The following is a 27,999-nucleotide window of genomic DNA, read 5'->3' on the forward strand; positions in this document are numbered from 1 at the left end:
CATATTTTCTTTTTTTATTTTTAATCATAGCAAGTTGAAGGTTTTTTGCAAATCAATTATACAGCTTTTAATTTCGTCATTTAAAACTGCGTCTACATTTCGTTTTCTACCTGGAGATTTAATTTAGTGTCTCTAGACCCAGTTTCACGAGGAGGATTAACTGTTCAATCGATTTCATTTCCTTATTAATTCAACTATCTAACGTCGATTTAGGGGTTGATGATTTTTGTGAAACTGGGTCTTGAGATTCTCTAGCTTTAATTTCTTATATTTTTGAGTATTTCGCAGCAGAATATTTTCTTCAGAATAGTCCAAAACAAGCTCTGCCAGTCGAGGTAGACACCGATGTAGACGCTTGTAGATGATTTCTTTTACGTACAGAAGAACCTAGGCTTAACTCGGATCATTAGGGATCAATCAAATGAATCCGATCTTAAAGAAATCCCGATTCTTTTACATACATTTTTCTATAGGTGGACCGCAAATGGATTGGATCCAAACCTGGATTGGACTGATCCGGATTAAGCGGATTTAACTGTACCTATTTTCCCCTCGCTGATAAATATACACTCATTACAAGTTATTCGTAATAATTACCTCACAAGAAACCGCGTGCGTTTATTATATTGTCATAGTAAAAAAGCCGTAAAGGGCGATCACCGAAAAACTAAACACGTCATTTTAACTACAAAGATGATAAAAATAATAATTATTATAATATATCAATTCGGATGCAAAATATCCTATTAAATTTACACTCAGTATTTTTCATTTCATTAATTTTACACAAACATGAATCTAATTTATCAATCAAGCGCTTTACACAAAATAATTAGTATTTGCGTTAGAGCTTGGGAGCGTTAACCTACCCTGAAGGTTAGAGTATTACTAATATAGATGAGTTTAACACAGTTGTTTTGCTGCCACGTTCACCTATTCATTATGAATCTTTAGGGTAAAATAAAATGATACTTCATTTCTACTTATCGGCCGGGTTATATTGTAAACTGCAATAAAATTTGTAATCAGTACATTTCTGTAACTGCCGGGTCTGTTATGGTTAGCCCGATCATGATTTGGAAAGAAAGTCATGTACAGCGGGCGGCCCGTCAATTTTTTATGCTCGACCGAAATGAGAAACAAGGTATCAATTTTTTTAGCCTTTCTTGTGATGTAAACTCGTTTTATTCTACCTGGCATGTTCAATTTATTACATGCCCGTTCGTTACAATACACTCATCGCAAACCATAATAGAAGCTTAATTCCACGGATGGAATGACAATCGATAGAAGTTTCGCTGACAATTTGTTTATGTCTTATAGTACTTTGTTGTTTTTCTTATGTCTCAACAGATGACACTCACAATTTTGGTTAAATTCTAAGTTAACTGCTAAACCTAGAATCGAGGACCGACGGAGCTGACCTTAGCGAGATTCGTTTCAGACTGTTTCGCTCATTGAAAATTGCATCGAGAACAGGAAAAACAATAAGGCGTGGATTTGATTTTGATTTACCAATTGTGAGTTAGTTTTGACTCCAGTCCGAGATGTTTTCTAACCCAGGGACCGGTTCCACAGTTGTGAGTTAGAGTTAACTCAAGAGTTAAAAATCAGTTCATTTTCAAAGTTTTAACTCTGGGGTTGAATTTAACTCAGCACTGTGGAACTGGATCCAGGAGTCAAATTTTAACTCACTGACCGCAAGGGTGACATTATTTTCACATTATCTAAGTCAAGAACTGACCAATAGTGGAACTGGCTCTACAAACACTGGTCCCGCGCGGTCATGGGATAACTACAATAGCTGCGTCAGTAATCAACCGCATGTAGAGGTTTCGCACAGTAATGAGTCAACCGTAGAATACGATCACCTCATATTTAAAATGCCACGACGGAACATTCTCTATTTTGACCAAGAGGAAACAAGATTCGGGCGAAACGGTTTTAGTCGTTAAATACCGGTAGACCATTCTACCCCAAATCCTGCGCCATCCAAAAAATAGCTCAGTTTCAAATGTGAAATATGTACACACTGGTTACAAATGATAGTTTCCCTGATGTTCATTGCAATAATTAGCATTAGCATTTCCAGCACCCCAAAAAAAATCATCCGCAAAAAAAACCAGCACTTAACGTCGAATATGCACCTTCAATTCATACAAATGAGTAGTGGATGTAGATTAGATCCAAATCATGCACACATTTATCTAAACACACGGTACATGTATATATATGCTGTTTCCAAAAAACATTCTGAAGCTAGATATCCAGTTCAATTCAAAGATGATAACTATAAAGCGATATTTCACCAATATTAAAAGCATTGATCACGACAAAACCTTTTTAAGGAATAAAGCCCCCATCTATAACAGTAAATGTTATTTATGTACACAGCATGCATTTTATGCGCATCATCGGCACTGTTTTTATACGTTCCAAATGTTAAAAGTAATCCATATAACGAATCCTCTTCATCTAAAGTACGATGGTATGAATTGATGGTAGAATGAAACGTTACGTAGACTTTATCCTTGATGGTGATGAGTAAAACCATTAGAGGGAGATTCAATATCAGTACGCCAAGGGCTTTTATATAGATTCTAGCCGGGGGTTTAACTCGGTGCCATTGAAACTGGCTCCAACAGCTCAATTATATTCTAAAAAAAAAACTGAGGGAAAACAGACAAGATAAAGTGACATATACTGTAAATTAGGAAGCCTGCAGTAAAATTTAGCATGTTCCTAAGATCTGGGCTGAAATGGCTGGTTGAAACTGATACAGCAATGGCTGGTTGAAACTGATGGGTACAGCGCTAATGATAACTGTTGACTATTAGGTTGTTTTGCATATGACTTTAGTATTGCCTTCTATTTTATTTGTAGATACAGTGGAATCCCGTCATAACGACCTCAGATATAACGATTTACCAGTAATTACAAACCTAGAATTTTGTCCAAAATAGGACAATTTCAATGATTTCATACTGAATATAAGGAACTGTTGGCTATAAACGAACATATTTTCGAGTCCCCTTGAAGTTCGTTGTGACACGATTCCACTATTTTTGTCCACCGCACACAAAAACAAGGTACATTATGTTTCTACTAGAACAAATCAATACAGTCATCCATACATACATGTATATATATCATTTTATATATATAAACAGCCATGATAAAAATATACAAATATCAATTCAAATTTATTCAGTGTGATGCTCAATCAATGATAAAAAATACAATTCGGCTCGACCAAAAATTCGGAACACACGCATTGAAACAACTAGTGTTGCGGTATTCTCGTAACATAAAATGATTGCTCTGCAGACGCAAGCTGCATAGGACAGCGCGGGACACGAACGTTTCCAAGATTAAATTACTCGATACAATATTGTTTACAATTAAAACAGCAATGATACTTAAACAGAAATACAGTAAGACTCCCACTGTTTGGCGACGTGAATGTTCTCGTTTCAAAAAACTTTTACTCTGCATCTCGAAAACTCTGAATTTCGGAATTTCATCGGTACCAATTTTACCGAAACGGTGGAGTCTACTGTATATATTTATTGACGTAATCGCGTTTGTAAACCTGAGAATATCAGGGATGATGAAAATAAAGAAATAAGCCGTTATCATCGGGCACACTTAACATCGGGGACTTCAATTCGGTCGGCGATGTTAAAAGGATCAGAAAGTGTATGTTTGTTGGTAACTCATGAGAACGCGTTGACAATAATTCGTAATTACGCTACAGACATTATTTCGATCGACTAAAATTGAATGTTTGACCGGCCACCAGGTGGATGAACGATCTTAGTGGCACTTCTTCGTGGAGACTTTTCATCAAACTGCGCACCTGTAAAAACCAAGCAAACTATCATTGTATTCAATAAGGCAAATAATAGCAGATGTAAATTTACATGTACAAACGATTCACTAATTCTTTGGTTCTCAGCCTCGCTTCATAGACTAGGTGCTAGATACCCAGAAGGCCACTTTCATATGATTGGGATTGAAATGAGAATGTTGTTGATCTTAGTAGACCCACGCATAAAGGGGCTGGTCTAATGGTATCGACCTAAACCCTGGGTTTCACTCTAAAATTAGCCATCCGAATAAACCCCCTGGTTTAGTTAATACTGGTCTACCGGAGTTAACTCACAACTGAGGGACTTGATCACTTACACACTAGCATCAAGTATACCTATCAAGTAAACCAGTGTCAAGCGTCACCGAGCGTATTTGTCGTTTGCAACGTTTTCACTGATATCTCAACTAAGATGGTTGATATTTTTGTCGCAATATCTCATGTGCAGGGTACATTGACAATGCATTTACTTTCAATAATGCACACGTTTCAGGTACATATTACTTGGTTGATTGATCATACAACCTACGATAGCGGCAGCTGTTGCTTGAATGCCAGAAACAGTTTTCGGTGTGATTGTCGTTGTTAAATTGCTGCGGCGTACTCGTCGCTAGTGTGCGGCAGGCGTAAGGACTAGAATATCTTTCGCTTATAAACACCGATTCCAATTATATCCAAGAAACCTATCATTGGGTTTTTTACTTTAACTTCTTGATAAAACTTAAAAGACCTGCATACAATTCACATTTCAATGAAAGCATTATATTTTCACCATTCAATAAAGTTCTCAATCATTCATTATACCCACGGTATGGGGATTGAATCATTTATCGTTCAATCAAAAAAAAAAATTTACTGGTCCAGGGACACCATGCCCACGTGGGAAGTGGTTTTAAATGCTCAACAATCTAATTTCAATACTCAATACCCAATCCAATGACCTTGAAACTCAACCACAATCATAGAACATGTCAGCAGCTACAATTTTGTAATTGATTGTGGTAACAAAATATGCCTAGTTACCAATATAATATGGAAATAGTAAGTTATTCTACTATTCAACGCCCCCTGGTGACCATATGCAAAGCCCAATGACCTTGAAACTTATCTCAATCATAGAACATGTCATGAGCTACAACTTTGCAATTGATCATGGTAACAAAATATGCCTAGGTACGAATATAATAAGGAAATACTAAGTTACTCTACTATTCAACGCCCCCTGTAGACCATATAGAATAACTTATGACCTTGAAACTCACCACAATTATAGACCATGTCATGAGCTACAACTTTCAAATTGATTGTGGTAACAATCAATATATTTGTATCCCTTGGGGGATACAAATATATACGAACTATCAAGATAATTGATCAAAGCGTCTTCAAAATTTCCCTCGAAAACTTCAATAAATTGCCCATGGGCAAAGTGTGGTTTACCTTGAAAGCTAGAGGTTGTTTGGGGTAAGGGCATTGCTTGAAAAATCTTTTTAATTCGTGACTTCAAAGTTCTACAAGTTTAATCTTGTAGAACTTTCTTAAAGGATTATTTTGTAGTCAAAAGACCAAAGATATACATTTGTTTACGGTCCCCACCAAAAATTTCATAGGGTACAGGTAGGCGCGGCATGGAAACTATTTTATATTTTCAAAGAAATAATTTTCATAATATGAAAAAATATTCAAATGAAATTCATATGATGTCACATATCAGAGGGTGGCTGCATGTATGGCCGCGGAAGCTAAAATACCGGTGCAGTAAGAAATCGGCGTATTAGATCGTTTTAAATCCTGGAATTCACCACTTCAATATTCAGACCTCCACCTATACCTATAGTTTGCTGCTTAGTATTTTCAGATCACAAGAAATAACAATTTATTACAAATTCTATCAAACAGAAAACACAGCGCTCATCTTCTGCTGATTAAATGTCAAATGCGCCAGCAAGCAGCGTTACAGTATCACTATAGTAGTGTATACTGTACGCGCGTGTGTTTGTGTGCGCAACAGTCTAATCTTCTTATGATTTCCGCGCACACGTGGAGGCCTTGTGTAAGTGAATGTTCGCTACACTTCAATGTCAATCAAATCAATCACCGGGTATTAAAATGAAACAATACCTATGGCGAATAATAATTACATTATCACCAGCAATGAGCATTTGAAATTCGCACATATACGGCACCTAGTCCAATGAAACGTAAGCCATTCCATGGCTTTCCCATAATTATTTTAGTAGCGCCGGAATTCCCCGTAAATCCCAAAAACAGCCAATCACATTTTCTCGTAGAGACAACGCCTTCCAATCGAGGTCATTGCAATTTTATACGTAAGAGCTAAGAATTTTCCCGCCAAAAACAGTTTTTCGTAAAATTTTAACTCAGTTGACCATGTCATCGACGGAGGTTCGCCATGTCTTCAATCGCATCGATTATACGTCGTTTAAGCAGAGAACCAATGAAACAAATGCTCACATAAAAAAACGTACCGCGATTTTACATGAATTGGCTCAATGCCAACATCATATCGCTGACAAAGGTAAACCAAAAATGTGTAAAAAGTGCTGATTTTGGCAAACCAAAATGGCTGCCAGTCAGCCATCTTGAATCTGACCAGGCCAGTTTTTGGGCTGAAGATGTGCCTAGGGTAGATACATGTATAAACCAAATATCAAGACATTAGCTTGAAGCGTCTTCAAAACTTCCCAAAATAACTGGATTCCGTCTACGGACGGACGGACGACAAGTGAACGCAATAGCTCGCTGGGACTTAAGTCCCAAGTGGGCTAAAAAGTGACCACTGGTAGTAAAGAAATGAATAAACAACTAACAACAACAAACATTCATACAGTGAATAATATGTGGAAAAGGGTACGACTAGCACAATTATATTCTAAATATCGCAGTGTTACGTCGGTTTCATCTAAACACAGACTTCATGCAAATATAGAATTTTTCTATGCATGTTTTGATTCGGTGAAACGGGGTCAGTTGAGACCGAGCTCGTTAAATGACTTAAAACCTTATGGTTTAAATCTATCAGTCATAAAAGTTTTGATTATGGACTGGGCATCATTGATTTTTCATTCATTTACAATATTTGTAAAATCTATTCGCACATTTTACAACGAATAAACTATAATCTTGGATGTAGCCCGATATAAACTGCATTTGTCAATTAATCTTTAGCGATCAATGAAAAACGTGCGTCATCATTTTTTGTTGAGAGCACTTAACTAACCAGAAAAATGTCGACGACGATGATGAACGTATTATGTTTCATAATTTAGAAGGTTATGTGCGAACGGCCACCGGGAGGTTGTTGAAGTTTGGTCGCAGTTCGTTTCGGGGCATCATCATCGAATTGTGCTCCTGAAAGTAAGAGAGGTGCCGACATAGAAACACATGTGTACATTACATAGACACACAAACGACTGTCAATGAGGTTACATACACAAAACTAAAACCAGGACCCAGTTCCAAAATTATTGGTTAAATTTGATTCTAGAGTTCACCCTTTCAGTTACCTTAAAAGTGCTGGGGCCAGTTCCATAGTCATGGCTTAGACTTAAAACTATCTTAGTTCTATAGCCAATCTAACAACGTAAGACCAGTCTCAAGATTTAAGACCACTTCCGGACTTAAGTCTCGTCTATGGAACCGGCCCCTGAAGCTGAAAAATTTCACCGCAGTGCGTTGTTTAACAGGCATACCGATAGCGTGCATCTACACCGCAGTACAGTATATCAATAGTTACTAATACTTCAAAATTTACAACAGGTACCACCATCTTTCAATAAGAATAATAACTATTTATGTATAACATACAATGTGATGCACGTGATGCGGTGTACTAACAAAGTTCATCCCCAATTCATACACCTGAATGTGGTTAAAATAAGCCCATGTTTCAACCCTAGACTCAAGTTTTAATCCGAGGATTGTGGAATTGGATCCAGAGGGGTATTTGTATAGAACAAACCGGTTAGGTTTCAGTTTACTCAGTTTAGAGACTTTCAGAACCGGTTTATGTACAATAAACAAATACAGCGATTTAGTATCTTGGTTTGGCAAGAGGGAAGATTCTCTCAATATTAAGATACACCGCCAGCGGCCAGTGAACTTTTCTTAACCTCGCTTTAAGAGGATTTAATTAAAAGATTTAATTAAAATGAACTAACTCTAACTGAGAGTTAACTGTTCCTCGCAACTGTGGAACCGGGTCCTGTACAGAAATACCGTGAAATAGCATGTACACTTCCAGCTGCCAGAATACGTATTTGTAAATCAGCTGTGCTTAAAAAATGATCTGCTGAACTATAAAATCATTTACAGTCGGAAGGGTAAGTGAACATCATTTTGATAAACAATAACTAAATTTTTGAACTACAAGTTAATTTTGGTGGCAGATCGATTGAGGATTACATCTTCTAGAGCCTATAACACAATGGTCACAACATACAAACTGATCTACGCCATGATGAAAACATTTGATTAAAAAATCTAAATACAACATAGAAATAGTTGAAGTGTCATGTAGAAAATTGGTACAACACTGAAATGAATACATACCACTGATGCTAAAACTGGAATCTTGCATATTACGACCGCCGCTGCGTGTTTTTGGCCGCTTATGGAACGCCTCGTCTTGCGCCATCAATGGGTTCAATATCGGGTTATTGGCGACGTTGTGAGATTTAGAGACCTCGGGTGGTTTACAGGCCGTGATATCTATCACGTTTCCGGTGTAAGGTTCGCGTTCCACTTTCTTCGGTTGTCGAGTCTGAAACGTACGATAACACTGATTATAAACCACTGAATCAAACCCTAGATCTGTCCTTCAATTCATGTATGTATGTTGACTGACTGCAAGTGTGATGTGTGAGAATAAGTGGGACTAGCGATTTAGAAGCCTTTAGTGGTTTCTGGTCTCCCCCTATATTGTATTGAAATCAGTTGAAATATTTCATTTTAGAAACGAAATGCTACGTTATGTTGTCATCAAGGATCATGAACCGCCCGAATGCGAACCTCCAGATCATCGGAGCAACTAATCAAATATGGCTGACCTTATCAAGATTTTTAATCTTGCCGTATGCATACTCCCCATGGCAGGGCATTGGAATGAATCGACCAACTCCTTGAGTAACGTGCAACTGAAATAGATAACAAATAAATATTCATACACCAGACACATGTAGCACAAATATATTCCTATTAGTATGAAACAGCAGAAGACATGATAGAACTAGTTTGTGTAATATCAAACTGGCTTGCGTAATATTAAGGAACTGAGTGAATGAGATGAAAGCTTTGTGTATGTAGTTATTCACTCTCAGTGGACGCTGGGCTGCAGTGGGTCGTCACAGCTGTGATGGATCACTTGCGTAGTAGCTGACAACTAAACATGCGCAGCTGCTCTTTGACGCGGGGAAAAAAGCCAGTCTATTACAATTTCGACGCGCGCTGATACAAACCTCTCCATCATCGACGACTACTTTTCCATTACTGATAACGAAAGCTGGCGAGCCTGTACACTCCATTCCTTCGAATATATTGAAATCGACGTTCTGATGATGAGTCTTCGCCGAAATTGTAGTTTGCTGTTCCGGATCCCAGATGACGATATCAGCGTCGGAACCGACCGCGATGCGGCCCTTTCGCGGATAAATGTTGAATATTTTCGCGGCGTTTGTGCTCGTCACGGCAACGAACTGACATGGATCTAATTTACCAGAATTCTACAAAGGAATGTTCAATGATATTCTTTATATTTGTTAAGCGGTAATCGAGTGACATTCATGACCAGAAATGACTAGAGGATTTCTTTCTTGACATTTTCAAGAAATTTCCGGATAACTTCTGGTTTAAGGAGGGGAGAACATAATTCAGCAGCCGGTTGTTCAAACGTTGGTCAAAGTTAAGTGGTGGATAAATGACATGGTGATAAATGAAATGCACTATTGAGCAACTGTCCCCTCGATGTTTGAGTTCGGGTTAGCGTTAAAAGGGTCTGGGTAGAATACATAAGTTGTCATCACAATGTATATCATTTTTCTCATTATTATCCAGAAGTCTGCAGCTCCTAAAGATCAGAACTCTTCCAGAATTTCCTGCTATTAATTGGTCAATGCATAATTTCTCTAAACTGAACTGAAAAATCCGACACACTTACCACACCCTTTTCCCAAATAACTTTCAACCTATCTTCAACGCCATTAATGCCGTTCGGTATTTTTCTGAAGTCATCTTTTCCGAGTGCTTTTTGATCGGCGTTGAACACGCAATGATCAGTTCCCGTCAGCTGTAAATCTCCACTGGAATAAATTAACGATTGGACTAGTTTTAGACCGAAGCTTCGATCCCGCAACCGGTAAATTTCTCTTTATTCTTTAAGTAGCTATAGGTATCGCAATGCATTTTAAAATTTAATCAGATCGCATGAACCTCGTAATAACAAACTTCAATGTACCAGAAAAGTGGATATGTTAATCTTTATATACAATATGGAACTAATTGAATAGTTTTAAACTTGGAACGGATCATTCTTATTTCAGGCCAGGATCAGAGACAGTGCTTATCATGTGCCGCTCTAGGTTCAGCGGTTGTAGTATGCATCACATTTGGTATCCTGCCATGGCAGGGATTTGTACATGATGGCAAAAAAGGGGTTTAAAACTAGTCGTATCGAAAAGCTCCGTTCCGTATCACCGACAAAATTTTCTGAGATCCGTAAGAGAACTGTGTCGCACGCAACAGGCTGACAGGCTACAGGAGAAAGCATCAGAACTCACACTGTTTGATTAGAAATGAAAAACAGCTTGATTTCTGATGCTCACTACTGCAACAACGCGTTAAATTTTCATTTCATTCCATTCAATAACAAAACGATATTCACCTGGCAAGTAAATTCATGAGGTATCCCGGTGTGGTCGGATCTGGACGAAGGGGCGGTCCCAGCACGTGTCCGGCCGCGTGACGCCAACATTTATTATGATAATGAGTTCCGTCTGTTCCCAATCCAGCAGCGATCGGCTCACCGAATACAACTTTACCTACAACACATTTATGTCAGAAAATTGAAGACAATTTATTAAATGAGACAAATGAGACAAAACTTTCGATAAGGATAGACCAATAGTGAAGTTATAGAATCAGACCCTAATACGGATAACCAATAGATCAATTATTTCATTTATTTATCAATTATCACATGGCTGAAGCAATATATTGTATATGTATTTCAGGGATTTTCATTTCTAGATTTCAGACCTAGTTTCATAGGTATAAGTTATCTTTGGGGCACACAAAGGAATTTCATCATTTCCAATGTTAGTTTATTTTCCAGTTAGATTTTAACACCAAAGCACCATCCTAACTCTAAATGCGGGTTCATTATGGTATCGTCATACACCAGCACTGCAATTCAATCCACTTCGCACAGATCTTTAAGGCCAATTTTATGCCAAATATAGTAATTTCACAAGGAATCCAAGGGCGTCTTTCCATTTGCTGCCTATCAATTCCCAGTGAACTTTTTCAATTTTCAATGCATTTTCTTCATTTCACATAGCCTTCATGAAAATAAGCACTTTCACAACAGACTCAAAGGGCGCCCTTCTATATGCTGCCTATCTATTCCCTAATTCTCAATTCTTAATGCCCTCTCTTCATTGCCAAAAACTTCATTAAAATTCACTGCTGATCATGGCCTTGAGAAGATTCAATTCCTGTTTTCAAGGCCTGTAATTAGAGCAGTGATCTCATAGACAGGTAACCAGCATCTGACTATAAATGGACCACGTTACCTTCTCTTCGAGCCTGAGATACAGCATCAGCAGCTGATTTACTCATCACATGCACCACGTATAACGGACATCGCACCTGATTCGCGATCATTATCGCACGATTAGTCGCTTCAGCTTCGACCTCCTCCGGTCGACACTGTTCATGGCCTTCCGGGCCGGTGATACCGAGATCGATCATCTCTTGCGATTTCTGAAAGCGGAAAGAAAACGAAGACCTGTATTTCTCATCAAAACAATGTGGCAGAAAAAACTTAAAACGTAGTACACCGGATCAGGCAGCAAAACTTAACCCGCAGACTGGATGGACTAATGTTTACATGAACGCGAACCAAAATTTCCAATCTATGTACACATATTTTGTTCATGATATTTTCAATGACCTGCACAATTTTTACATCATTCTCCAACTAGGTGGCACTTTCATCAAATGTCTATATCTCCTGAACCTAAGAAACTTGGTACACACGTACTTTTTATCAAATAACACTCAACGCTCAATACGATTAGTTCATATTTGCTCCAATAGTGGGCAATAGAGCAAAACTTAAAGAGTTTTTAGTGCCTATTTCTGTCGCTAGGTGGTGAACTGGGCCCATTCTTTGCACTGCACAACTAGATAATAATTATACTGTAATAATAATTTATTTCCAAATCCATATTAGAATATGCTTTTTGGCTTACAAATAATATTTTTTTTTTAAATACAGAACTAGCATATAAAAAGTAGATATAGATACAAGTAAAAGACAGCAGAATTAGGCGTTTAAGAATAAGAAGTAGTAAAAAGGTGAGTTTTTTAATTGAGATTTAAAACTATCTTAAAAAGTGCTAAAACGTAAATGAGTAGGTAACCTATTCCAAAGATATGGCGCATGCTAAAAGAACGCTCTCTGACCAGCAGATAAAAGTTTAGCTCTAGGCCGAGTTAAAAGCAACTGACTAGATGATCGTAGATTTCAAACACTAGGTTTGACAGATAAAAGTGATTGGAGATAGTATGGAGCCTGTGAGTTAAGACATTTATAGACTATGACTAGAATTTTAAAGTTTATACGATATTCAACTGGCAGCCAGTGCAACTGGATCCCATGATAACGTTAAACCCAAGTTTCATCAAGATCGACCCATCATTAATGAAGCTCATACTGACAGTACGAGAATAAGGGTCTCTTAGTACGAGAATAAGGGTCTAATTAGAGCATATGAATACTTGAGGATATTCTCCATCTCACTTTTGCCGCTTTATTTTCAGCTATAAGTTTTTTTTGTCTCAGGGTCTACACCGTACTTACGATCGCAATCATATCTCCATTTTCGGCGTGTACTTGCGCAATAGCTCCTAACTCTTTCGTCTGTTTGAACACGTGATATAGCTCATCATCGTTCAGCATAAAAACATCCTTGTAAGCCATAAATGATTTAAACGAATTTACACCTGAAATACGGTTATTCGAATATTAATTCTATGAGCAAAAATTACTAGGAAATGAGATGAGAAAATAAGGGTAACTTGTAGGTTTACACTTTGTAATGAGTTAAACAGAGTTACTCTATCTAATTCCAGTTTGTCTGGTACCGTAAAGGCATAAACAATAAATTGCAGTTAAATTCTTTAGATTAGTTTTACTTTCACTTGACTGGCTTTTCGCTGACTTTTCCCTGACAAGCAAGTTGTTTTCCCTGATTGATGTGTTAAGAATCCAATCAGTTAACGAAATGTAAAATATAGACAGAAACTGTTTGATTTAGCGATCTAGCCACCACAACAAATTTCCCTGATTTTTTAACTTTTTTATAAAACTCCCCGACTTTTTTACAGAAAAGAAATTTCCCTGACTTTTCCCTATTTCCAAGAAAGTGGCAACCGCCCTATTTTAAAAGGTTCTTTATTCGTTCGATTCTGAATTCTTGAAAATACCTTTTTCTTTCGTTAAAACTTCCATCTCCTTAGCGACGCTATCGCACCACCAGGTGACAGCCACGTGAAAACCGTAGTCGCAACAGACTTTCGGATCGGCCCAGCCGCGCCATCTTTCGAACGCTTCCAGTAACGGAACTCCTTTTTGAGGCATCACGAAATCCACTACAAGATATGAATACATCCGATATTAGATAAACACTCAGAAATAAGGGCTCTTTTCGATTGTGCTCTCTTGGAAGATGGAATAATCTTTCTGAAATCAAAAAGATGGAAAAATTGGCAGAAACTTATGGTGGAGTTTTAAAAAAAATTCCCTCTTAACCCACTGAGCACCACGCAGGCATTGTTATTGGGTTCGATCTTTCTTTTTCCAATGGGGGAGAGACCGCAGAGGAACCTTCAACCAAGAAACTCTGTCGCCATCAGGATTCGAACCCATGAACCCTGGATTGACGAGACAAGTGACCGGTGGTTTAAACTACGAGCAATTGTTGAGATAATTGCTCGTAGGTTTAAACCACTCGGCGGCTGCGCCTCTCATGTAAACCATCCGCTCGTATGGTGTCGATACAGATCATCATCCATTTGAATCTTTAGTTATTTAGGCCTTTTATATGCATGCATCTTCCAGGATCGGGCTTGACGTAAACCGAATACCTGGTAATCCGGTAAGTACCTGGTGTCCGCGTAACACTATTGATCGAACAAATGATGAAACTGTGCAGATTTAGAAGTTCTATTTATATCGGGGTTATTTCTGGTCAGGGGCTTGTATTTGGCTCGGGTAGTCAAAACTCAGAAATTGAAATTGAACTGTTAGTTTGAGTTTTTGGATACTCCTAAGTTAGGGGCTGTTCATTAAGTATTCTGTCTGATAATCAGCCCCCCTCCCATAAATGCAATTTAAAGCATCATTACAAAAACTTCAAAGTAAAAGCCATGTTTAGTAATCCGCTATACTCGATTTACGGCCAGGAAACCAACGGTCCCAGTGCAGTGGAACTTACTGATCATAGTTGTGCCGCCTGCCAGGGCAGCCTTCGTTCCTGTGTAGAAATCATCAGCGCTATACGTTCCCATGAATGGAAGTTGCATATGGGTATGTGTATCAATACCACCGGGGAGTACGAGTTTCCCTTTGGCTTCGATGACTCGCGCCCCTCCAGGGATAACGAAGTTCTGCCCGACTTGCCTGCAAAATCAATCATATATTCAACAAAAGCTTTCCACTACTTGTAAAAATTTACGGATTATTCATATCTTAACAGGATAGCAGTTATATGTGGCAGTGTGGCCGGTGACCAAGTGATCGTTTTAGCCATTTCATTAGTCTAATACACGGCCATATCGATCCAGACTCCATGATTTGTTTGAAGGGGTGGTTCAAAAGAATAAAATTTAATTTTTTTTAGAAAGAACCCTGTACCGTGGCTAAGTGGTTTAACCCTCTAAGTGCCACCTGATTGTAAATTTTATAACCCTGGGGCCAGTTGCATAGTCATGGCCTAGACTTAAGACCAGTCTAAGACCAACTTAGTTCTATAGCTAATCTAACAGCTTAAGACCAGTCTTATGATTTAAGACCTCTTTTGGACTTAATTCGCGACTATGCAACTGGCCCCTGGGTACCAGTAGATCTTCTAGTAAGACAGCAGTATACTTAGAGGCTTCTACTCTGAAATAACTCGAATCACAAAGTATGTTTATTGGCTGGTCTTAAGTTAGAGTACGTCGATTACTCAGTAACGCTGACAACAGTTTGACGATATCTGCATCAGTTCAGGGGTCTATGACGCTAGGAATGATATCATAGCATTAATGCAACTGTGACACTTTAACGGCTTCGAGCCATTGGTATTAAAATACATGATGGTTTCTGATCAGGGTAGTGTCCACGTTCATCGCAATGCTTTAAAAGCCACGAGTCCGATACAACATGTAAAACTATAACTTACTTAATGACTCCATCTTCGATGTAGACATCGGCATCAAACGACTGATCATCATTTACAACTCTGCCACCTTTAATAAACAGCCTCGACTGGGCACTCTATAAAACAGGAAAAAAAGACAAAGAATTTACCAACAGTATTTAACAACAGCTACATAATCAAAGGCATCAATTCGAAGCTGAATTTAGCACTGACATCAAATCATTTTGTGATATCTCAACTGACATTTTTTTAAACAGCGACTAGTTCCACGAGCAAACGTCTTTTTATGAAAACCTATTACATGGTGGCCACTTTTATTTGTCATGCCTCCACATCCGACCCCCTCCCCGCCCGAATCAACAAATCTCTGATGATATCGGAAAACTCTTTGTTTTGCATTTTCGCAACAGAGCACCGAAAAGACAATACATGCATACCATGATCGCTGTAACAGAACGCAGGCTCCGTCAAATCAAATAAATCCAAAAACTATGAGTAAACGACGAGACAGTGAGAGACACCGACTGTGGAGACTCAGACTCCGGCGTAGTCGTCGTTCTAAACTAGTGAGTAACGGTATCACGGCCAGCCGTATTACCATGGTAACGCTCCAGAGATCCAGGCAAGCATGAGTCAAGCTAGATTTTCAATGGCACAGATAAATGGTAAGTAGTATGTGTCATCCATCTCACTCACTCACTCCGACGCTCATGAAAGCATTTCCTCCAACCGAGTCGACATGGAATTTCAAGGCAAATGAATTTTTTGCAAAGGATAAAAACAAACACAACATGTTTATACTGTTTTCATTCTTACTAGTTTTCACAGTTATTTCAGGGTCTCTGACATTAGCGAATACTGGTGCATTATTAGAGAGGTTGTTTGACTGACATAAAATGAGCTTAGATGCATTTCATATCCAAGTCATCCTCTTGAACGCGATCACCCGCGTTTTAAGTAAACATCTTCTCACAAAAGCCTAAAATTTGGGCGTTTTCATGCGCAATAACAATCTTTGCGCAATAACAAACTCTACACCTTAAAAAATAACCTTGTTTCATAACACCGGCAGGCGTGGTAGGTTTTTAAGTTTGGTAGGTTTTTAAGGGATCTAAAAAACTCAATCAATTCAAAATTAATCAACCGATCGAGAAAATGAGGGGAAAATTCCTCGTTTTAAAATCAAAATCATCCCCACATTCAACATCATTCAAAATTCTAATATTCCAGGCTTCGCAGTGTCCGTCTAGAGTTCTTACAGGATGGGGCTATCTTACATGATTTGATACGCGCATCAACGCAGGATCTTCGACGTACTAAATGTTATTATAATTTCCCCATCCCCTATTTCCAGGTCAGTGGCCACCGCGCAACATTGAATACACTTCACTCATTCGTTTAATTCCGTACATGCGGTTTTTGTATTTCTCTCAATATGCCGAACAGATGACGAACGAGCCCCTCCTGAACACCTCAGCGAGGAGTATTATAAAATATCATATATCGATAGTAGATGAAATAAAAATGTGTTCGGCGGCGCGAGAGATGATAGAATGCAGAAGTTCATGATATGATAAGTGCAACAGCAATCGGACGCGAATGAAACGAAATCTTAAACGAAATTTGTACACGGCTGATAAAACGTCCGATTTACGCAACTTAAATATCAATCGTCGAAGAATCGCAAATGATTTACGACCGGCGAAAAATACTCAAAGAGACGTTCGTATAAACGAATCGAGCCCCAATGAATCGGCAGCGTTCTCAACGAGAGGCCTTCATTATTTTTAGCATCATTTATGATCCCACAATTCCATGAAAATTATCAATCTCTCCGGGGGGGGGGGGGGGGAGGGGGGGCAGTTGACGTGCAGTCGTCACTCGTGTGCAAACATGATCTTAAATCTTAAGACCGGTTTTAAGCGGTTAAATTGGCTAAAACTAAAGTCTAATTTTAAATCTGAGCAGAACTTACTACTCAATATTCCTTATTGTAGCAGTTTTCACCAAAAATGAGAGTAATTTAACACCAGCAATAGAAAATAAACTACTGATTATTCCGATTTTGAGAGTATGTGATCTGTTAAAGCGAGTAGTAACTACTATCGATATACCGCCCTCCCATATACTGCCACCCCGCCTACCGCCAGGTCTTCTCAATGTATATCTCAATACAAATACAGAGTAAAACATCCCCGATATACTGCATTACTCTCTATACCGTAACCCCTGCCTACCGCCAGGTTTTCTCAATGTACATCTCTCTTCAAATACATAATAAAACACCCCGATATACCGCCATACTCTCTATACCACCAACCCCACCTACTGCCAGGTCTTCTCAATGTATATCTCAATACAAATACATAGTAGTAAAACACCCCTGATGTACTGCCCTCCAATATACCGTAACCCCCGCCTACCACCATGTTTTCTCAATGTACATCTCTCTACAAATACATAATAAAACACCCCGATATACCGCCATACTCTCTATACCGCCATACTCTCTATACCACCAACCCCACCTACTGCCAGGTCTTCTCAATGTATATCTCTATACAAATACATAATAAAACAACCCCGATATACCCCCATACTCTCTATACCGCCAACCCCACCTACTGCCAGGTCTTCTCAATGTATATCTCAATATTAATACATAATAAAACAACCCCGATATACTGCCTTACTCTCTTTACCGCCACCCTCGCCTACTGCCAGGTTTTCTCAATGTACATCTTTATACAAATACATAATAAAACACCCCGATATACCGCCATACTCTCTATACTGCCAGAATAGTTCTGCACCGATGTGGGTGGTATACCGAGGGGGGGCTGACTGTAATCTCAAATGATAGTGGTAGTCAGGTACGAATGTGCAACTGTTTTTGGGTAGGCCGGGTTAACATAACCTCTTCAAGGTTGTCACACGTCGATGTACCGGTGTCAGTAGCTGCTGTCATCATTTATACCGTCAAAGCATGATTGCTGGAACTATGCTGTTTCACTATTTATCAAACAAGGTAAAGTAGAACAAATTCAATGGATCTATTTTCATGAATAGCCGAAACAAATGATCTAACCCAGTCGTTTCTGTCATAGCTATATGTGTGAACTAGTGCAACGGCTATTTTGCAATAACGCCACCCTCAATAAACCCCCGAAAAAATATTGCATCCAAAAGTTTGAAGTTCTTGGATAAAAAATTCACCGGTGGTTTCCATGCGCTTTTTTTGCTAGTAGGGACGATTAGAACTACCCAGCATCTGTGTGCAGACCCCGAACCAGCATTTCAGGGTTTATGTGCTGGTTCGATTAGACTGAACAGTTAAAATATTGAAAGTGAACTAAAGTCTTATTTACGGGTCAAATTTCCCCCCCCCCCCATGAGAATGAGAACTTTAGACTGATACCCGAGAAGTTGCTTTGCAGGGACTACTAGTAAGTAATCCCCTCGGCTGAATCAGATGCTGCGTACTAATTCAAACTCGTGCTAGTGCTAATAACTGGGTGGATCAAGAAATTTTGAATTTTCAAAAAAAATGCATCGTCGTCACTTAGCAGCCTGGTGCCCAGAAAATATCGAAGAGTTGATGCTTGTAGTTGGCATTTCCTGCGTCGAAAATCATCATTTTCAAATAACGAATACCGGTATCATTCCTCAGATTTTCCCGATGTTTTTTTTTCAACACAAATCAATCGAAAAAGCGGGGGCCGCGCGCTCTACCAGCGCATCCGCTCTAAATCCGACCCTGGCTAAGCTCTGCTCCCGGCATACATGGTCTAAATCCTAACCCAAACTAACCCAAACTCATTATAATGTACACATGTCGACAAAGCAGGAGGAGAGTAATGATACTTCATATGAATATATTACCATCATTTACGACCAAGATTTTCAATATATTTATATATATCGGCATTGATTTTCTTAGTGACATATCAAACGACCCTATAGATATTCTGATGAATGAAACTGACTGGTGATGGATGTGTGGGCGCCCGCGTCGGACAATACGCATGATATTGTATAAAACCTTTACGCAATAGTCAGAGAATACACAGGAGAATTCAACCATGCATATATACTGCACGAGTGTTTAATGACACTGAACGACCGACCGACTGGCGACCTACTCTAATTCGCTATGATTATCCTCGAACTAATGCAATTATTTCTAATCAGCTCCAATAATGACGCCCATGTTGATATACATTTACGCACAGATACATGTGTATACCGTAAAAAACGATTGTGCAAGTGCTTCCCAATATTTTTACATTTGTCTACTGGTATTTTTATATTCGGTATGTAACCTGGCGCAGACTTACTAGTACTAGAATGTGAACAATATCTAAAACAATAAGCAGCAGCAATTTCAGGGGCAAATCCGAGGGGATGGGTAGGGTACACAGGTGTGCAAACCCGTCCTTTAATATGTCAAAATTTCATAGGGAAATGAAAAATATTAAACTGATGTACATAAAAATATTTAAATTTTATATGCTTGTCATCTTTATTTCCAAAAATGAATTAATGTTTTTAATGCTTTTTTCGGGGTGCCCTTATAATTATATTATTTTTGGGGATGCACCCCTCCCTGAATCACACCCTAGGATCCGCTCCTGGATTTCCATCCATAGTTTAGGAGATTTCATTTACAATTTACAATTATTTGACCGTAGTCACAACTAGGCGCAGATAGAGAAATGATTGAATAGATAGTGACCACTGAGTCGTACGGAAGTCTTAGACCGTATAAATAGAACTGGGCCTATACTGGGTTAGTGAGTTACCAAAATAGAAAAATCTTTTGAACTCAAACTCTTTGAACTCAAAATCAACTATACTCCTATCTATGACCTGTGATATATATATATATATATATATATATATATATATATATATATATATATTGATAGACATTATCGAATATAGGACCCTCGACATAATATATAATGAACTCGAAGCTGATTTGACACATTGAATCAATGACAGACGGAAAGCGTGCCGGTATATTTCAACAGTCCGTTACATATACCGGTCACAACCGAGAGCTATAATGATAACTTTTTCGAAGTTTACCCCGCACCGCGAATCCCTGGCGGAACATACCTGAACATGTAGAGGCACTTTTTTCACCGGCATCGACATAGTTAACAGTTCCGAAAAATATTCGATATCCTTATAAAAACGTGTCGTAATCCACTAGTAGCGCACAGATCACCGGCATATATATAGTATTGTATAGTCTATATGAATATAATACCAAATGGTGGTTTTAATGACGGTAGTCTCAGTGTGTGTGTATGTCTAACAGTGGCTCACCGCTGCCAGTGTGTTGTGTATGTTCTGTGTCTGAATGAACAACGATTACATTATCGATTAAGGAGGAATCTCACTGACTGAACACTGACTGAACACCGCCGGCCCCGTACGCTGAATCACCCGTTTAAATCCAGCTACCGGTTTTATGGTTCGTTCGAAATCCAGTAGGGATTATTATTATTATTCAGCAACGCCTCTGTCTGGGGAAAAGTCGAATTAAGACGGGATTTATGAATCATAGTAACAGACATTATTAATTCGAATCGCCGGGTTAAAGATCGTAACCGGGCGATTATGTTCACGCCGCCCGCGATTCCCTTCATATTTCGTGAAAACCCCGAGAACATTGAGCAGTAACAAGCGGCAGGAGTTCATCCTAGATAATATGAAAGTCTTTCCACACCCAGTTGTTAAGATTTTTGACTCATTGAGAAATTAACTGATCTAGAGGTTTAAAAGGCACCAGCGAAAAATGTTCCGACATTATCTCCAGACTTCTGGAGAAAAAAAAATTGCATGCGCACGTTGGAAGCCATTCAAAATCTGGAGAGGTGCCCAGAGCTCCTCAGACACCACCTAGAAGTGGTGTACATATAGTTATTCCAAAAGGGAAAAAAGGCAAACAGACAAACAGGAGCCCCCCTAAAATGTTCACTAAGTTCCCTTCAAAAAGTCAGTGTAAAAAAATTCGGTCAAGATTTTTCGAAATTTAAATGTAAAGTAATCCATGCTAAAATGATTCATTATTCAGGTACCCGAGAATTTCGATGATCTGTCTTTTTTCATCGGGAAAGCGCCCCCATATCACGAAAAAGCGTGCTTATCCTTTAAATAGAACTGCCCCTCGGAAAAGCTCGGCACGGACTTGATCCATACGGTACTCAATAATCTGAGCCGTAATAAAATCAAACACGACCATCACAGAGTACAAGCAATTTCACAGTTTTAATGAAAAAGCAATAAAAATTCAAAAAAACATTTCATACATGATTACATCACACGGTTAAAATAAAGTCGAATAAAACTCATGAAAAATGTCGTCGTTTAGACTACTACAACAAATCATATAAAGCACAACTGTGATAATTCAATACAAATATATTATTTCACTGAGAGTATCAGTAAAGAAGCTACTTAAACCGATTTGAAGTTTACATTCGCAGTAAGCTTCAGGGAAATAGACTGAAAAATAAAAACGAGCTACGCAGAAATTCAGAAAATTTCAATGATAAACTTCAGAAATTCAATGAATTGAAATACAGTGAGTGGTGGAGAGAGGAGTGAAATGAACACAGATGGTTGATGTATGGTACAGGGTGTCGTGTGACATGAAGAAGCTGAACAGATGGTGCTCAACGTATTAAACGCATAATAATACAAGTGGGCCTACCATAAATATATCATCGGGACGATCAGCCTTCAGAGGACAGCGTTTTTAAAAATGAGAAATCATGTTAGAGAGTCATCTATGAAACACCGGTCTGTAGTTTCTCGGTTTAAACCCCGAGGCCCGTCATGGTTTGACCCATTAGCACTCAAGCCGCCTGTATCCACCCCGCCTATTACCCCTCAAGCCGCCCGTATCCGCCCCGCCTATTACCCCTCAAGCCGCCCGTATCCTCCGCCACTTTTTCCGTATGCTGCACAAAACGGTTATAGTGGGATTTGAACCCAATAGCTTATGATAAACTAGACATCTAAGTCCTTAAAACACCGAACAGAAATCAACATCCTCCTATTTCAATATCGTGAGTATTTCGAGTATGAACATGACAGATCTGAGTGCTCACTTCAAATCCAAGTAGGTTGGGATTAATTTCGGGGGGGGGGGGGCAAAAAGACATGATTTTGGCGGCCCAACTCATCAAATCTTATAGGCCTATCATATGAAAGCCTTGTCTATTAACTACAAAATAACACAAAGTTGTAACGCATAGATTTAAACCGCAAATGAGCTATTCGGTATCGTGATACAGTTGGATTTTCCCTTGAATTTTCTGAGGAGTAATTGACACTACATACTGAGATTCCTGAGTGCTAAGCCAGGTCGATTTATGACCCGATCATCAAATCGTCAGATCGTCGCGAGGCGATTCTGCCATTTTTTTCTAAAATTATTCATTGTGGAATAAGTGTATCTAATAATTTCAGGTTCTTCCCTAGTCAGCAGTTAACTGTATCTACTGTTAACTGTGCCTGCTAATAACAATTTTTACCGAAGATTATCAATGAATTATCGTTGGTTTTATTTTTGTCACAACAATGGAAATCAGCTGGAAATCCTGCAGTCATCGGCCGTCAAAAAATTGTGCACAACAAAATCGCCCGACATTTTCAGGAAAGCGGGGCTCCGATCGACCTCACAACTCGATTCAACTGGTTGACGACTGGTTTTCTGACGACTAATTTCTATCGCTGGTTCTAGCCATTGCTGTACGACCGTTTTTCACAATTGAGTTCGACTACCACAACGTGACGGAACCAGTCGATGATCCGTCCGAGAAAAGCCGCGAAGTTAGCGCCCGCTTGAGAATGAAGCCCGTCATACAGATTTTGAGCACAATGGGGCCCGGTCACCGGTTTACCTCATTTTTTCAGATGGCGTAAAGAATGAAACGCGTGCACGAGACTGAAGTATATAAAATTAAGAATCAGCAACAGCTGGGGGTTTAGTAGTAAAGCAGTATTGTGAGTCAGGCCTGGTGTTTACTAAACTGATTCATCAGATGAAAAACATCTCTCTATGAACACTAGACTGCTAAAGAAAATAATTATATATGCCTGTGTATACTATATGAACTGATCAGTTCATCAGACTATAGCAAATACAGTCCGCAGTTAGGACAAGTGTCTACACCCCTATATAGGCCTAATATAGGCCTACAACAAAACAACAATATATATAACAATATAGCTAGACCAGTTACTTACTATTTATACAAGGTGCCATATGGAACGTGCTCGTTTGACCGGGGCCAAATTTAGCTAGACCAAAAATGTCAGACCAGACCCGTGCCAAATCTTAGCGCGGGTTCCGAAAGTGACTCGCTTCTCTTTAAGCATTGTTTAGGCCTAGTTAACACGCTCTCTAATTAGACATGGACCAAATATGACTCTGGTCTGATCCGGGCCAAATCATCTACGTACGTGTGTGATCGCGGCTGATTCTTAAGCAGAAGGTCAGTTGTCTAAGGACTAAGTTGCAGTTATGGCTCAGTTTTAAGAGGGATCAGCCTTAAAGGACCTGACTCTGAAATGAAGTGCCTGAGGTGACCTCTAGGTTTAGTTAACTCGGAGCCCACAAGTAATCATACCAACCCATTAAATTCAAGATTAAATTCGGTTATAAAAATCTAAATCGATATGATATAAGATAAGAGTTGCACACTTTGTAGTGGTAAGGCTTCTAGGCAAAAGTAAGCAATTTTCAGCACTTCGTAAAAGTAGCCTTTGTTTTAGTGATTCACGTCCATGACTGACATTGAAAACTGCTCATCATGATTTGTCAATCCATAACAGTAACCTATGGACAAAAAAATCCTTAATCGCCCAGAAGTGAGATGACCAACACTTAGTATCACAATGACAAATGGTGTGACAAACATTTTTCACACGATGTCAAAAATTCGCACTTTTCAGCACTTCTAGCACTTAGGCCTATGACATAATTCTTTGTGAAAAAGCTCAACCCACTGAACACCACGCAAAGGCATTACTAGCGGGTTCAATGTTTCTTTTTCCCAATGGGTAAAAAATTAAATGGGGGAGAGACCGGAGAAGAACCTTCGACCAAGAAACTCTGTCGCCACGAGGATTCGAACCCGTGAACCCTGGATTGACGAGACCAGCAACCGGCCGCTTAAACCACCGCATCTCTCCGGATTAGGCTAACTAGTTAGTGACCTTGACATTTAAAAAATTACCGTATCTGCATTGAACCAGGATCGAGAGGCTCGACCCGAAATCACTTCAACTCTTTCCTGATCTTCAACGGTCACTCGTAACACTTCATCGTTGTCGGCGACGCCGTTCGGACTCGGCGTCGTCAATCCGGAACTCGGCGTCGACCCCGCGCCCGACGCTTCTTTACGCATTTTCTGCTGCTCCATTTTTCGTCGTCGCGCCGACGGACTATCGGTCGGCGAGTCGTTACCGAGCTCCAACGATTTGACGGCGTACGCGTCGGGCACCGTCGCGAACATACCCTTCATACGATCGCGCGGCGGCTCGCGCGGGGACTCATAACCTAACAACACGGATCCGGCCGGACTCGACGGCGGCGTGCTGCTTCCACCAGTAGACGACATGACCGCGAAAAAGACGATAAACGAATCACGGATTGTCAGCAGTCGAATGAAGAGCACGTATCAACAGCAGTGTTAGTTATTAAAATGTTTCTTTCGATTAAAACCAGCAGTCATACGTGAGAAAACAGTTACCGGTTATAAATACAGTCAGCATCAACTTCACATCTACTTCAACAATCCAACGCCCGTCTCCGGTGGCGACAGCAGCGAACCGCATTCAACAAGTCCGTCTCCGGAGCCGCGTTGCATAATAATCCGTCTGTTGTCAATAGCAACGGCCGGAGTCTGCGGCATATTCCGAGAGAGTGAAGTATCCGACAACATCGACGCACACACGTGTGGGCGCGGAAAACTTTGCAACAAACGAAGAGAAGTCAAAAACGTGAAGATCCCGCCGCAACAGATGGAAATCTTTTACCGATCTTATGCGCAAAGCGTCGAATAATTTTCGACAGCTTTTGCAGAATCCTGCGAGCGCTGATGTCGACAGTGATCCAGTATTTCACCGGCAGACGAAAGCATGAGTCAAACGACGGCGATGAATAATAATTCAGAGTACAGGTCCTGTAACCGATGACTCAGATCTCACTGGATCGAGGGGTTGCTGCCGAACAGCAACATCAACTTGTTACATGACTAATGATGCTGAAACAACTCGCCCAAAAAACCACTTCATCCAGATACCATAACCTGCTCAGGCAGGGTTAATACACCTGAATCCGGCATTCAAACATTTTGTCAGATGAAACTCAACTTGAAACTGAAATAGACACCAATTGTTTCGCATAGGTCCTATAGAACAAGCCGTATAACCACCGGCCGGGTTGACTAGTTCTATTGGTTTAGTGGTTAGCACGCTAGTTTTCTGCCTACAAGACCGGGTTCCCGGCACATTACTTCACTGTCACTGCGTTAGACCAGGGTGGTGCAGGTGATTCCTGCTTACTTACGATTCAAACCACAAAACAAAGCAGAAAGAATGTACAAAATCAGCCTAGATATCACGTCCAATAAAAACGTCAACTCTTCAAGAAACCTTAATAAAACGATCATTCCAAGATCCATTATCATGATTTACAAATTACGTCATCCTCTAAATCCATCAATCTTAATGACATTCATACCCTTGAAAAACTACAATGAGCAAAAATAGTAATTAACCAGACTGTGTTGGTTAAGTCAGTAACCATACTGTTGGTTAAGTCAGTAACCAGACTGCATTGGTTAAGTCAGTAACCAGACTGTGTTGGTTAAGTCAGTCATCAGATTGTGTTGGTTAAGTCAGTCATCAGATTGTGTTGGTTAAGTCAGTAACCAGACTGTGTTGGTTAAGTCATTAACCAGACTGTGTTGGTTAAGTCTGTGACCATACTGTTGGTTAAGTGAGTAACCAGACTGCATTGGTTTAGTCAGTAACCAGAGTCCTGTGTAGGTTAGTAAGTAACCAGACTGCTGTAGTTAAATCAGTTACTGAAATGCGGTCATTAAAACTGGGGCCAGTTGCTTAAAAGTTGGTTAGAGTTAACCAGTGGATAGCTGACATAGTGACAATTAAATTTTATTGTTACTTTGGTATCTATCCACTGGTTATCTTTAACCAACTTCTGAGCAACTGGCCCCTGGACTGTAATTTAGTCTGAATCTATTCACCCACTCCAGAGAATGGCTGGTTCATAGCAGTCTGTGTCATGCGTTAAGCGTTCGCATGAACCATGTCTGTTTGTTAAATCACGTTGAAATTCAAGAATGGACCTTTCAGTACACAGGAATTAGCATATACCGGTATACAAATAAAATCCCTACTACAATGACCTCATTTTATTATCTTTTCTTCATATTTTATGCTTTCTTGAAAACCGGTATACAGGCCTACTTAAACGTGGCTATAAATTGATTAAGAAAATTTTGGTACAAATTTTTAGTTTCACTAAAAACTCATAAATATAGATAAATCATAGCAACACAAAAGTAGATCGATGTCGCGTTGCACGTTTTCAAGGAGGCCAACAATTCTAATTTGACCGTTTTAAGCTAAAACAATCTTGTGAAACTGGACCCAGATTGCTATAGGCCGTAATCATAGTTAAGTATTTAAAAACATTTGAAAGAGAGAAGAATATGATGATATAATTTGTCGAAGTGAATCTAAATTCACTGCGTATTTGCCTTCGGTGTTTACTCTTAGCATCAGGGACCGTGCTCGGAAAAACAGTCACGCAAATTTGAATGCTGTGTCTTCGCGGTTGGGTGCACTAAGATCATAGAGCGACCTCACTGTTGTGCAGTGGTAGAAACAACCACTGCTGCCCCAGGACTGGGTGAATCTCCATTCCAGTTAGTTTGTTGGTGGAAGCTTTTATTAACGGATGGGCTTATACCAACTGTGGTTTGTGAAAATATCCAATCGTGAAACTAAACCACAGACAGGTTACGGACTAAATTATGATGAATCTCCGTCAGAGGACGGCTCAGACTGTCTGGTGGTTTAGTTTCGCGATCGAATATTTTCACAAACCCATCCGATTAAAAGCTTACCACCAATGATTAGGTAACTAACTAAGACTGTCTCGTCTCTGCTGACTCTCTCTGTCTGCCCTGACTACTGTGATGAGTGAGTGAGGTGGACTGGAATTTTTTAAATGCAACCCATACTTACAGCATCATCTCCACCGGCTGACATTTTATTCCTGGACGTTCGCGGCTAATCACAAATTCAGATCTCGTAGATTTCGACGCACTGGTCTTTGAAACGACGTAAATCGCGGTAGCGTAGTAAATCCCTGGTACAACACTATCTCTGATCGATAACAACCTGTCATCAATC

The 27,999-nt window shown here is 39.5% G+C and overlaps 1 protein-coding gene across 2 annotated transcripts; it reads right to left on the minus strand.

Annotated features, from left to right (window-relative positions):
- Positions 1-4: 4 nt before the first annotated feature.
- On the minus strand, positions 5-27,999 carry LOC141912467 (dihydropyrimidinase-like). Of its 2 annotated transcripts, none has more exons than XM_074803685.1 (13): positions 27,832-27,999; positions 15,556-15,650; positions 14,608-14,792; positions 13,598-13,762; positions 12,972-13,114; positions 11,680-11,869; positions 10,770-10,926; positions 10,047-10,188; positions 9,349-9,612; positions 8,941-9,027; positions 8,444-8,654; positions 7,113-7,243; positions 5-3,859 (listed from the first exon to the last, which is right to left on the minus strand). In XM_074803685.1, exons 1-12 carry the CDS (start codon positions 27,853-27,855, stop codon positions 7,158-7,160), a joined length of 1,749 nt encoding a protein of 582 aa, XP_074659786.1. In that variant the 5' UTR covers positions 27,856-27,999; the 3' UTR covers positions 5-3,859; positions 7,113-7,157. The 2 variants fall into 2 exon arrangements, with proteins under 2 accessions (XP_074659786.1, XP_074659785.1); XM_074803684.1 differs by lacking the exon at positions 27,832-27,999 and adding an exon at positions 20,656-20,888.

Source organism: Tubulanus polymorphus, chromosome 11, assembly GCF_964204645.1.
Source record: "Tubulanus polymorphus chromosome 11, tnTubPoly1.2, whole genome shotgun sequence".
Taxonomy (NCBI): domain Eukaryota; kingdom Metazoa; phylum Nemertea; class Palaeonemertea; order Tubulaniformes; family Tubulanidae; genus Tubulanus; species Tubulanus polymorphus.